The sequence below is a fragment of the Lethenteron reissneri genome, chromosome 51, assembly GCF_015708825.2.
Source record: "Lethenteron reissneri isolate LAM-NWPU_2019-01 chromosome 51, ASM1570882v1, whole genome shotgun sequence".
NCBI lineage: Eukaryota > Metazoa > Chordata > Hyperoartia > Petromyzontiformes > Petromyzontidae > Lethenteron > Lethenteron reissneri.
In genome coordinates this window covers 4,615,042-4,628,985 of record NC_083829.1, presented here as the reverse complement: position 1 = coordinate 4,628,985, position 13,944 = coordinate 4,615,042, and the positions used below count along the sequence as shown (strand labels likewise).

Here is a 13,944-nt window from a genome sequence, read left to right as displayed (position 1 = left end):
ACGTCTCGATTTAAAGCTTTTGTGACTGCAGGGATTCATCTTCTTGGTTCTTTCGGTAAAGTCCAACCCAGCTTAAATACACGCTCCAAGCCTGGTGGTGTTTCATTCAGACCCTGTCTTTCCGACAGACCTGTTCTTCACCTGAGGACGGCTGCTTGCGTTGCGGCCGAAACATCGTGAGAATTATATTATTATATTATTTTACATTTATTATATTATTATATAATGTTTTATTTTTTATTATTTTATTATTTCCTTCTACGTGACTTTACCGAAAGAACCAAGAAGACCACAATGTCGTTCGCCGATCTCCCGGCCTACAGAGCAAGAGCTGAATTAATCTGGTCATCGGGTGGGCGCTCCGTTAAAAGGGCCACACAATGGCAAGGTTGTGAGCTGTTGAAGTGCCCTGCCGGCACACCTCCGGAGCAGGAGTGCCTGACCCATGCAAACCAGAATATCAAGTGTAGTTGTACATCTTCTTGGTTCTTTCGGTAAAGTCACGTAGAAGGAAAATAATTAAATAATAATAATAAAAACTAAAATAATAATTTTTTAATGTAATAAAAATTAGAAAAAATAAGAAAATTAAGTTTAATGTTTCTTTTTAATTATTGTATTATTTCCCTTCTACGCGACTTTACCGAAAGAACCAAGAAGATGAATCCCTGCAGTCACGAAAGCTTTAAATTGAAATGTAGTTGTACACTTCACGTAAGGGTTGTGCAATTTCCCAGCTTCAGTCAGATGTAAATGCACACACGTTGGGAGGGCCGGAGGACAATTTTTTCAGAATTATTTTCTTTTTAAGGTGGCAACATTTTAATGGTAGATACTTGATATGCGCCACAGCGGGGAGATGTCGCCTGGTACGCAGAAGGTCGTGGGTTCGATTCAGACCCTGACGCCTGTATATTTGGAGTTTGCGTGTTCTCCCGATAATCGCGTGGATTTTTCTCTGGGTCCTCCGTTTTTCCCCCTCGACATTTAGAATCAACACGCGTTTATATACTTTGACAATACATTTCCAAATAATGAGCCACTTTGTTGAGCTATCATTTGTAACCAGGTCACTTCTTAAAAAAGAGCTACATAGCTCAGCTGGCCTTACCTGGTAGAATAAAAAAATATTGTATATTTTTCGTTTTGGAATAATTTCCCAGCACCTCTTCCCCTTCCTTGCTCAATAATTTGATGCGAAAGTAAAAAAAAAATTCGCCGCTTCAAGATTGACGAACGTGAGCTAGCCACCTGAGGAACGGCACCTCCCCCTTCGGTCGAGGCCATTTTTTTTGGCGGGAAAAATGTATGCATCGCCTCGGCTTTTTTTTTTGTTAGGAATGAATTACGCTCCGGATGGAAACGTTCATCCTTTAAAAAAAATGTATAAAGTCCGCTCAGTCCTCATGGTCCTAAACACCCCTTAATGTATTCCTTCCCCTCATAAAAGCCGCTTTCGAAATATATCCCAGCAGATACCACTTAGAAACGTTTGCCAGAGGATTACTGCCATTTGCCAAGCCGAGTGCGGTCATGGGCTAATGTTGCGTTATGGCAAAGATCGCAAGATGAGTGCCCGTTGAAAGTTACACCGCGGAAATGTATTTTGTCACGAAAAAAGAAAGAATAAAAAACAGAAAAAAAATCTCTACTAGGCAAGAGTTGTGCGTGACAATTTATTTTCGTGAAATTTTTTTTCCAAAATTTTACACTTTTAGGATTTTTTTTTTATATTTAATTACCAATTGCTTAATGGTGGCAGGCAATCATCTGACCCATAGGTGGCAGCCATCTCAAGCCAGAGGAGGAGAGGACTCTAGCCGCCCGTTTCAAAGACCAATGTGGGCTGGGTTGTGGCCCATTGAACACGCATATAAAGGATTTATAGTGAAAAACTTTGTTTTTACGGGTTAATTTTTTTCTAATATAAAAACCATGATAGAAATTTACCAAAATAACAGATGTTACGATAGGATAGCGCAACTGGCATTTCAGCACTGTGGAGGCGAGGGTTTGGCAGATCACGCAAATGTTGAGAAACCCTTCCCATGGACATCGAGGAGGAACCACACTCCGGCTCGCCAGGAGAAAGCGACATGGCACATGCAGACTAATATCATCTGCTACTTCAGTGTGGGATAAAGCAGCATTCCTCGTTGTGAGGCCTGCGGGCTACTGGTGACCCCTGGTGGCCTTTAGTACGGCCCCTGACGTGCGGCCCCCGACAATGCACAACAAGTGAAAACACCACCCATCATCGTGTTATCAAACCCCAATGGTCTCAAATGTGTGGTGGCCCTCACATTGATGATATCTTATCGGCGAAAGTGGCCTCCCCCCGAAAATTGGTGAAGAACACTGGGACAGAGCGTCGACTCCACGCACGTGCGGAGGTTTGTCCGGGTGCTCCAGTTTCCTCCCACGTGTGCACACTCATTGATCGTCTGTAAACATCTCAATATATACAGGACCTCAAAGCTCGGGCAATTGTTGGTGCCTGCTCGTCCGTGGTTCCTCCTCGCGACTCCGAATCGTCCCCTCCCTCTTCGAGAGCGTGAGCGAATACCGTGCGCGGCGCGTTACGAGCCGAAATTGCCATCGCCATTATTATTATTACTATTAAAAAAGCTTGTTAAGTACACAAACGTTATGATCGCTGCTCTTCGGGCGGAAAGCGAAGGGAGATTAAGTCGGGGGGGGGGGGGGGGACGGGGCTGGAGCAAGAAGGGCCCTTGGGGCACCAAGCTCTTGAATCAATGGGGCAAGAAACGGGCCGTGCTGAGCTTAGCACGGCTCGAGCCCGATTCCCCCCAATGGTTGTGGAATCGTAGCATTATCCGGTGCTGTGGTTAGAGCACTTTGGACGCAGTCTGGCGGGTCGACTAAGTTCATTGTTTCTCCGGGATCGATAATATAAATACAGTAGCACCGTCAACAGATGGTTGCCCCGTGGATTGACTCTCCCACCATGGGAATATTAAATTTCCACCGATGGTCCAGGGCCCACCAGTGCATTTCGATCAGGGAGACTGAGTGATTTACATTTGCGCTAAAACAATAAAATGTCTCGTTCTTCCTTCGTTTGGTGAATGAAACAATGCCACGGCGAGAGAGACTCCCTTCTGCTGCAAGATAGCCCTACTGTTTGCATTTTTATGTTATGGATAAGGGTCATTGCCCGAAACGTTGCCTTTTATATATTTTTTTACTCTTAAGGCCACAGTGTTTTAATGAAAAATGTGTTGAGTTAATGTCATCTTTCGTTGTGTTGCAAGGATCGTCACACATTTGAGAAAGGCACCCCATGCAATAATGTTGCCATAGTATATTGCGAAAGAATACGGTAATGTAAGGCGTGGAGCCCAGACGACGTATGTGTTCTTGTGCAGTGTGTTTGTATAGACACAAGCCCACAATACATCTGATACAGATAGTTGCGTTGTGGTGGCAAGATGTTATCTCCCTCTCCTGGTTTGCAGGAGGTCGCGGGTTCGCTCCTGACCCTGATGCCTGTATATTTGCAGTGTCCGTGTTCTCCCCGTGGTCACGCAGATTTTTCTCCAGGGTCCTCTGGCTTCTAAAATAATAAAATATCTATAACAGAATATTAAAAGTCAACTTCTTCCCTCGCATTTCACATATCGTCGGCTCGTGCTCATCTCCACGTGGTGTTCCTGAGACAATGGCAACCATTCCACATTCCTATGGAAGGGCCCATGGACATACCCCTGGTGCATAAAAAAATGTACAATCACCTCTTTGCAATCCAGTTTGATCGTACTCCATCAAGAGCAACACAAATCGCAGGCGGACCACAGTATTGTCAACGCGGAGTTCATAAACTGCGGGCAGCATCATTGCGGTGTATTTCATCAGCATCTGCGTGGAAAAAGAAAAAAAACTCCTCCTCAAGCCTTGGTGGTCGTTCTTTACCATGGGCCGCTCAGAAACCCGAGCCTGCGCCTGACCTGCCCAAGGGTGAATGCCGAGAGTCTGCCTCGTCCGCAGTGCGAGCTCTGTACAAATATTCCATTTGCCCCGAGTTGGGAGATGATCAATGCAGCTCTCCCACAGTGTGACATAAGAACATCAAAGTGTCTCTGTGCTCAAGAGTGGGAGGTGGGGGCGGGGGGAAATATGTATTTAAAAGAGTCCAGGAATTGCCAGTGCTTTCCTCTAAATCTTTACCAACACCAAACCAATTCTGATACAAAGTAAAGTCACACATTGTGGTGTCCCAGATGTAATTCCCTTTCCACGCACTTGGCCTTATTACATTCATACATCTTCGACTGTTCAATGCCCAGCGTTTAAACGCGCTGCTGTTGGGAGTACAATTGGCTATTTCTACAAGGCAGTGAAAACACCCCATGTGCCTTCATCTAAATGTGAGGTAAACAAGGCAAAGGTGCAGCCCTGCAATTGCTTGCTCTTTACGCCGCTGCTGGCAAAAGGGCCTCCACTTGTGGGGAGTCTTTCAGAGGGTAGTTGGCCTACTCTTTGACACGAGTCAGACGTGTGGGAAGAGTTGGGTGTACACACGTTTTTTACAGAACAAATCGTGACCCGCCAATCATTCACTGAATCAGCATCAGAATATGTATACTGGTAGGAACCTCCTGGTTACACCAGCCCACAGGGGATTATTGTGTCCGTCCGTCCGTCGTGCAAGGAGGGGCTGGGTGGGGAGGGAGGGAGGGGCTGGGTGAGGAGGGAGGGGAGGGGCTGGGTGGGGAGGGTGGGGAGAGGCTGGGTGGGGAGGGTGGGGCTGGGTGGGGGGTGGGTGGGTGGGTGGGAGGGGTGGGGCTGGGTGGGGAGGGGCTGGTCACCCCGTGGTGCCCTTATAAAACTCAACGTTTAACCTACTCACGCCGGCTTGTGCCCGCCCTCACAGTCGGCCATATTTGCGGAATACACCACGCCGCCGTTGACCCTGCAGGCCATTGACCGAGCAACCCAACGTTCCTACCAGCTCCCTCCGCAGGAGGAATGTGTTTTATACTGAGAGGAATCCGATGAGCTATAAAGCTCTTTTTCACCAATGTCCAGTAGGAGCACGGGGTCAAAACGTTACAACAAACAATACAAAACACGATAGGTGTGCAGAAGTATAGGAAAGGTTAACAAATCACTTAAAAAATTATGCAAATAAAACTCAATTTTTGAAAAAATCTTTTCAAGTTAAGCTCACCGAGGCATTAACTTATTTTCAGAAGATCGGTAGCGTAGCGGTTAGCGCACTGCACTACGAACCCGGCAACTCGAGTTCGATTCCTGCTCACGCACAACACCAGTGACGATTATTTGAACCAGTCCTGGGCCTCCCCCTAGGTCGACTCGGCCTCAAATGTGAACCTGGTGCAGTGTGTAAATATCGCCGCAGGCTGAGACACAGGCGGGCCGGGCGTGGTGTTGGACACCAACCTGCTCAAACGCCGTGCCGGCCTTCATAGGTGCTACTCGCTAACAAGCACTTGCCACAACAATCTGTTGAGCCTATACGGGGGATCTTTGTCTTTTGTGTCCACACTGCTGGGTGGGCAGAAGTGGAGGGATTCAAGAAACGGGGCACCATTGTCTCAGCTGTAGCGCCAAGAACACGAATCGCTGACTTGTGGATTGCAAGTCCGCTGCCCTAACGATGACACCATGGAAGCATCACAACATATATTATCGGGTTGGCACGGTGGTGGCACAAAGGTTAACACTTGTGACTCACAGCAAGAAACATCTGAGTTTGATTCCTGACCCGGCGCTTCTTCGTGTGGAGTTTGGATGTTCTCCATCTCTCTCCTTCATCGGTTTCCTCCAGTTTCTTCCCGTGGGTACAAGAACCCCCCCCCCCCCCTACCCACACACAATGGGACTAGTATCGGCTAAAACATCCCAATGTAGAATAAATACCTGCGAATTATTCAATTTGGATTGCATATCGTAATATCGCCCCCAACTGCAAAAACGTGGCATGCCCCTCCTGCAGTGGCGAGATGTCACCTGCCTGGCCTGTTATGCAGGAGGTCGTGGGTTCTATCACGACCCTGACGCCGGCTGTATATTTTGAGTTTGCAAGTTCTCGTTCACCGTGGTTGCGTGGATATTTCTCCAGGTTTTCCACCCCACATTTAGAATCAACGTGTGTTTAGATTATTTGGCTGCTATGAATTTCCACACAAGCCACTTCCGTTGAGCTATCATTTGTGGCTAGATCGCTTCTGAAAAAGAGCTATATAGCTCAGTGGGCCTTACCTGGTTAAATAAAAAGTGAAAAATAGTTATAAGTACATTTTCAAAAAGGGTCCTGAGAATCTGTGAGGCTTTCATGGGTAAACACGTGTAAAGAAAGCAAACACAGCACTTAATTCCACACTCGCGCTGTGATTTGGTTGTAAGCTATGGCTTTAATGACTTTTAATTGCGGGATGTTGCATGTATCGCTTGATTACAACAAACCGTTTCGGATATATCTGACAACCTAACCAGTGCACACGTTGGAGATATATGCTTTTATGAGAAAAAAAAAACACAGGCCTAGGGAATTGTGTTTTCATTATTATTTCGTGCTGTGCTTGACATCCCATTTGTGAGTGAATTATGTAGAATTCCAGGGGCACTGCACGGCAGCTTCACGGCGCTTCAACTCGGTCGCTTTGGTTGATTTGAGGCCTATTATCCCTTAACCCTTCCCCCCCCCCCCCCCCCCCCCCGATTCGCACGTGCACATCGTCTCAACGAAACCAGAAGTAAAGCTGAAATGAAATTACTTTATCAGTACCGAGGCTCCCCACACAAGGCCATGCAGGAGGGAGTGTGGGGGCACAGTTTGGTGCCGGCTGCCGTAGAGTGCGGTCGTGTCACTACAGTTCTCTGCGGTGAGTAACAATGTTTAAAAAAAACAACCGGCGCTACGACGCCTCTCTAAAATAAATTGAACGGGACACCCTACAACCTGAAGACATCTTGGAATGGGAAATGGTTACGAGGTTGCTAAAAATGAGTTCTGTACTGATGTAATGAGAAGTTAACACTGGAGGCTTTCGAAAGCAAATATTATGATTCATAATTAGTTTATTTTGGGTGAGAGCGTCGTGTAGGTTACAGTTTTCCCCACGTTATTCACGAACTTGCTATTTGCGATTTTGGCGATACGCGAATGGCATCTGGAACTGTACAACAACTGCATCGAGAGAGAGAGAGAGAAAGTGATGAGATGAAGCAATGAACGAGAATGTGATGGGATAAAGTGATGAGAGATACAGTCATGAGGAAATTTTAATGGATTTAATAGCTTTTAATGTATTTATTTCAGGTAATTCATTATCCGCGAAATTTGACGTTCACGAGCCTCTCCGGAATGGGCCCCTCGCGAATAATGAGGGAATACTGAATGTCGATTCTAGATTTGAAGTTTTCGTGACTGCAAGGATTCATATTCTTAGGTTTTTTTCGGTAAAGTCACGTAGGTAAAAAATTAAAATTAATAAAAGTAAAATAAAATAAAAATCACGACGTTTCGGAGGCAACACAAGCTTCCGTCTTCAGGTGACTTTACCGAAAAAACCTAAGAATACTGAATGTCGATTTTGTTTATTTCCTATTACCCTCCACCACCCGACAGAGCAAATCAACTCAAGGTGTCACGTCATGGGCAATTCGGCCAATTAAAAGAGGCTCGACAGGAAGTCACGTGGGGGCGTTCAGGGACCGCCCACATGGCCCCAAGGGGCATGGCCTGGACATGGCATGGGCACCCACCCCCACCTCCCATCACATGGAGGGAATAAGTATAAAAAGATAACTAACATTTTTGGGAGAATATTTCTGGGTTCTGTGCTGCCGCAGTGGAACGAGTTCAACTAAGTTCCGACTCAGAGCCAGGATGGTACTGCTGCGGTAATAATCGGCCACAGTTGATTTTTGGGTTTCCAGCAAATCGGAGAAATGTTGAAAAATCGAGCAAAATATTGAAATTATTGCACAAAATATGGAAATTAATCTCCTACATTGGGACCACCAATAGATATGGACGCCACACAATAGCTTATTTTGCTAAAGGAAATTCTCTGACTTGGCAATGTATGGACAGTAGCATTAGCACGCTCGTAAGCGTACCGTGATTACGCTCTGAGAGCAACCGTCTTTACAAGCAGAGGCGGTTTCTTCATTAGGGCGATTGGGCGACGCACCACCAATGTCATTGAACCACAGAGTCACGCTAGCCGCCACTGTCAGCCTCTGGATATAGTCCAATCAGCGTCATGTCACGTTCTGTGGAGTACCGCCTCTTTTTGGGCGATTTCACTCCGGCTGAGAATCGCCCCGAGTGGCCCCATAGACTTACATTGGAAGATGTTTTTTTCGAACGGCGGGCGCTCCAATGCATTCTCTATGGCTTCCGGCAGGGCTCGCACTAACGTGCTTTACGTCATCATACGTGCTTACGTCATCATACGTAAGCACGTTTCATCCAACAATATAAGTTATCGCCACCTAGTGGAATCTTTAATAAAATAAACTTGAGTGGTTTGTTTTAATAGTGAGTATAGAAACAAACAAGATGTATTGTAAGAGTCACTTTATTTTTCATTAATATTAAAGAAGTGAAGTTGCCTTTACATGCTTAAGCTGTTAATTTATCCATTGCATGGGTGGACCTTATCCTTATCAATCATCCAGACATTTGCCCCCCCTGAGAGATTTTGCAGGAGCCGCCACTGTTTACAAGTGAGAATGGATGACGGCATCGTCTGAAAGCGATTTTGATTTTGCAGCAGGACAAATACGATGCATAGAACAGCGAGAGATGCATTTCCCTCCCTCTCCCGTAATGACAGAAAATAAACACGTCGAAACACCTACTGGTGCACGTTTCCAGCAAATCCAGAGATTATTGTGATGACATTAAGTTTATCTTCTTGGTTCTTTCGGTAAAGTCACGTAGAAGGGAATTAAAAAAATAATAAAAATAAAACATAATAAAATAATTTTCACGACGTTTCGGCTACAACGCAAGCAGCCGTCTTCACCTATTACTTCCCTTCTACGTGACTTTACCGAAAGAACCAAGAAGATGAATCCCTGCAGTCACGAAAGCTTTAAATCGACATTAAGTTTACCCAGCAAAGTCTCACCCGAGCCTCAGGAGGGCCCTGCTAAGTTTTTGCAGTAGGGGCAATAACTGCCATGGTGTTGTTTTTAATTAAGTCATTTGAAAGTTAAGTATTTTTTTAGTTGTCAAATCTCAATCGTGGAGCCGTCGTACAATGACCTACTCTTTTTCAAATGACATCGCAGATGATCTCTAACGTCCGCTGGAAGCGGTGTGTATTTTGATAAAGCCGTGGTATTAACTGGGGGCGGCCTGCCAGATTCGAACCGAGAACTTGAGAAGGAGAGTGGTGCATGTGCTTCCGCTGGTCCACGTCACTGGCTGGGAAGGTGGAATGACTCGAACGGCACCAGCGTCAGCACACGAATGCGTCACACAATCAATCCCAATTACAGGAAACTACCGAAAGTTCACCGCAATGGACATCACTGGCGTTCGAGCGGGCGCGCGCGCGCGAGAGAGAGATGTTCCCTGTTGATGGGGAAGCCGCTAAGGAGATGTGCTATCTAGTTCATGGGGGCGAATGCAGCCACTATGTCAGTATGTTGAATGGGGAAGCCTCATCCGCTGACAGGCTGGGCAGCATTTCCCACAGCACAGGGCCATGTCCACACATCATTTAGTAACCCCAAAGCAAGCCGAGCAGGCTTTATCGGCAAGCCGTGACACGGAGTGGAGCAGATGCATTAATTCAGCGTGCCTGCTTGGGCCCTTTGTCTTGCGGCTAATGCGATGCACGAATGTGAATGAACTGTGCTGGCTTGAGTCAACGTAGTAGGGACCACGTATATCATCATCATCATCATTATTATTGGCACCGCGGTACGAGCTCGCTGTTAAAATAGATACACTGGAGCCAATGTATCGGTGCTAACGAAATCGATGGTGACTGCGTGAAGGAAGGCCCCTCTTAAACGCACACGCGCACGACAGCCAGTGATGCTTTTCCAACCCTCAAAGTGAACGCAAATCCGTTGCTGTGCGTCCGACAAAAACAACGCAAGAGCTGTAAACAACGACGACGATGGTGGACAAGAGAACTGGTCGAGGGCAGACATCGGGGATGGGAAGAAAAAAATCACAAGCATGCCGTCCACGTCAGAGCGGACGTCGACACAAAACCAGCGAGTCCTGCGTGAGCGTGTGGGCTACGACAACAATTGAATCCATGGATATCGCCCGAACGCACTGTATGAATAAAGCGGACGCGTGGCGTTACACACTCAGCACAGTCCCGCCAAACCAACCTCCTCCGCCCCCGCCTCACCGATTCGAACGCGCAGCGCAGATAAATAATGCACATTCACATCCATTTCGCTCCCTGCGAGGTCAATGGCTTGTGAACAATGGGAACCAGAAATGCGTACGCACCGCAGGCTCGCACGTCGGACAAGACACAAAAATACCCCAAAACCCCCACCCCCCGACCAGACCGGAACCCCCGGAGCCCCCGCGAAACCTGCACTCACCTTGCAATGCGATCTCGGGAAAAACGCAGCCATGGCACGGCATGCCAGCGGACGAGAGCCGGCTTACGTTTGCGTTGCACGCCGCAGGAGGAGGAGGAAGAACATGTGCTTCACCGCGCGCGCTCACACGCGCGTGCACGGCGCATGCCAAGCGCGTGCTCACGCGCGCGGGACACACGCATGACCCCGGCGTGCGTCCAGGGGGGGGGGGGGGTAGGGCCGGGGGCGGTGGCAGCGTGGCGCGAGAGGGCCCCGTGGGTCGTGTCTCGGTCGGGCTGCCACCGGACTTGTCGCCGAGATGCGCGGTGCCCGCTCCCGTGTTCCCACCCCTTCTTGTTTTAGTGCCTCGAGGACTGTGCGGTGGTAGCGTATGAAAGGGAACACAAAGAGCCAAAGCGTTGCCCTCCCCCCCTCCGCCTGCCTTTTGTTTAAAGCGATGCTCGAGTTCACCCATTCGCCCGGAATTCTTTTTTTTAGTGACCGGGCAAATTTCTTTTTTTTGTATAAAAAAGACGCCAAAAAAATGATTAGGCGAGGAGAGTCAGGTGGCTCTGCGGAATCCAAACCAAGCGAGAGGGCAAGCAAGGTTGAGGACCTGAGTTGAAATCCAGGACTCACGTGCAATGTACAACAGACTCGTTCCAGTTTGGAATTTAAGTCAAGGCAGAGTTTCTACTTTTTTTAAGCGAGCAAAGAGGTCTGGGGCAAATGAAGTGAATTCCACATTCTCATCGCAGGGGGTTTGCTTGTTCACTTTGGATTTCTGACAAGATTGTTAACTCGTATAAATATCGATTCTTAAGTTTACGATACGTGGAGTGAATTGTGTAAGATGTGACGTTGTTCGATCAGCGAGAGGGCCAATGCAAACACCAGGTGGCCACTACCATTCACCACAAAAAAAAAGTAAACAAAAAAAGTAAAAAATACCGAACAGTGACCCTGAATCGCGATCCATTAGGGCAGTTACACCTCTGCTCACGTGACCTCTCCATTGTGAGCAAAGCGCTTAGACCGCATGCACCGTGTAGCCGGGTTTCGCGCACGGAAATTTCCCGAACGTAAACAAAATACAATCAACCGCAGTGACGTGCTGGGGGGGGCGGGGACCTTCCCGTGGAGTCTAATCCGTGACCACTCAAAAAAATCCGCTATGACAATTTCTCGGTCTTTCGTAGAATCACAGGGAGTTTCTCAGCCGCGATCTGGAAGAAATCCGCGTATTCCACGTGGAAATACTCACTGATTTTGGGACATTCGCCCCTCGCGGATTACAGGAGTTGCCGCGGTTGTCTGGAATTCGGCTTTACATCGCTCTTAGGTATCGTGCGGTGGTGGGCCCAGCCCGTCTCTCCGCACTGTTGCAACACAAATGCGAAGAGCGAGGCAATCGCTGGACAATGCGAGGAGTGTGCAGTATTCGTCGACAGAGGAGTTGCCGAACAGAGAATCCAGATAGGGAGTTAATTCTAGATTTGAAGCTTTCGTGACTGCAATGATTCATACTCTTAGGTTTTTTCGGTGAAGTCACGTGGGTAAAAATAAAAATAATAATAAATCATAGAATTAATTATAGAAATAAAATAATAAATCATGACGTTTCGGAGGCTACACAAGTCTCCGTCAGCAGGTCCCACCGAATATTTTATTATTAATTTATATTTTTTACCTACGTGACTTTACCGAAACAACCTAAGAGTATGAACCAGATAGGGAGGTCTGTGAAATTACATCCGCTCAACTATAATTTGTAAATTATGGGTGCTTTAATGGATAGTTGCAAAATGAAAAGCAGTTTCTTTGGCCCTGCATACCAATTTTACAATTGCATTATAATTGGTGGTGGGGTTGGGGAGCTGGTGGAAAATAGAGCGTTTCATGTGTTATGTATTTCAATGATTATAATTTACGTAACTTGATGATCGGTGATGGTTCATGCTCCTTGACAAGATCAGCAAGGTATTGTGGGATAGAGCTCGATGGATTTATGCATCGCGAATTCCATCAGAATGGCCGAGAGCTTGGTGAGGCCCCTTCGTCCAGCAGTGGACAGATCATGGACAGTGATGCTTTTGATGATGGCAACATACAGGAATCAAACCCAGGCTGTCAATGGAGGTGGCTTTATTTTCTTACGCGTGCATTAGTCCGTTTGGGACACACTTCCATCCCAACATTAGCATGGCATTTAAATGCGTCGCTGTTGGTTTGGCAGTGATTTCATTAATGGTTGTGCTTGTTGCCCATGCAGGGGGAAGTTTAATGGCCACAAACGGGTGCAGAAATTTATATGACCGATAATCATGGTGTTATATGCACGACACAAAATTCTACTCATCACCTGCATTATGTATGTATTCATGTTTTTTTTATCTCCCTATTTTTGGCTTTAGATCTGCCTTCCAAGGCCAATCTCATTTGACATGTTTCAGGGGGGTACTGGTGGTGGTGGCGAGTGTAAAAGTGATGATGGAGGTGGTGCTGGTTGTGATGATAATGATTGGACCTCTGGTATAAAGTAGGTCCCCTGTTAACTGGTTCTGGCTCCAGTCACCATGAGAGGTGGATAGTTCTCCACCATGATACCGTCAATAGACCAGGATTCTGGGTTATCCTTCGTGCTTTCAGAGTCTCAGATCAGCTGCCCATAATCCTTAAGGACCATCATGATGGCAGGCAAGCCCGGGTAAAGTTGCATGGCTGGGTGTGAGAGCCATTACCTGTTCACCTTGGGGTACGACAGGGATGTCCCCTGGCCCCTACACTATTTAGCATCTTCTTTGACCACGGAGTTCGAGAAGTTTTCTAAGGATGTACTTTGTGGAATTTCCATCTGGGAGGCTGATCGATACTCGGGTCAACCATATTATGTATGCGGATGATCTGGTGATTGCTGCCCATTCTGAGGAGTTGGAGATGCTACTGCCGAACCTGGAGCATGCTAATAATAGATGGGGCTTTACGATCAGCCCTACAAAAACAAAGTACCTGGCTGGGTATTGCCATGTCATCAAATGTTCCCTCCTCCCTCAACTCCCCATGAGTGATGGGGCAGTTGGGGAGAGAGTGGATAAGTTTCCTGACTTGGGCAGTGTGCTTACGACCAGCTCTGGTTTGGCAGCCAAGGTCTCATTGTGAATCAGTCGAGCGGCATTCTCTTTTCATGATTCGCACAACGCTGTGTGGAAGCTACCTGGCCTGTCACTCCATACAAAGCTCCGAGTCTACTCGGCCACGGTTATGCCCTCCTTCTCTATGCTTGCAAGACATGGATCTCTGTACAGGAACACCTGCACTGGTTTGAAACATTCAGGCTGGCCTGCCTACGATCCATCTTGGGTTTAACTAGCCTGGATTGTGTAGGGGGGG

General features: G+C 47.1%; 1 protein-coding gene across 4 annotated transcripts in view; it reads right to left on the bottom strand.

Annotated features, from left to right (window-relative positions):
* The window catches only part of LOC133355385 (FERM domain-containing protein 4A-like), a 308,322-nt gene that overhangs the window by 208,429 nt on the left and 85,949 nt on the right, over positions 1–13,944 (bottom strand). Inside the window, exon 1 of one of the 4 annotated variants that reach the window (XM_061572641.1) lies at positions 10,576–10,625. The exons of the other annotated variants lie outside the window; for them this stretch is intronic. Coding sequence (XP_061428625.1) covers positions 10,576–10,608 — 33 coding nt within the window. The 5' untranslated portion in view covers positions 10,609–10,625. Of the gene's footprint in view, positions 1–10,575; positions 10,626–13,944 lie in introns of those variants that run through there. 4 annotated transcript variants of the gene reach the window in all.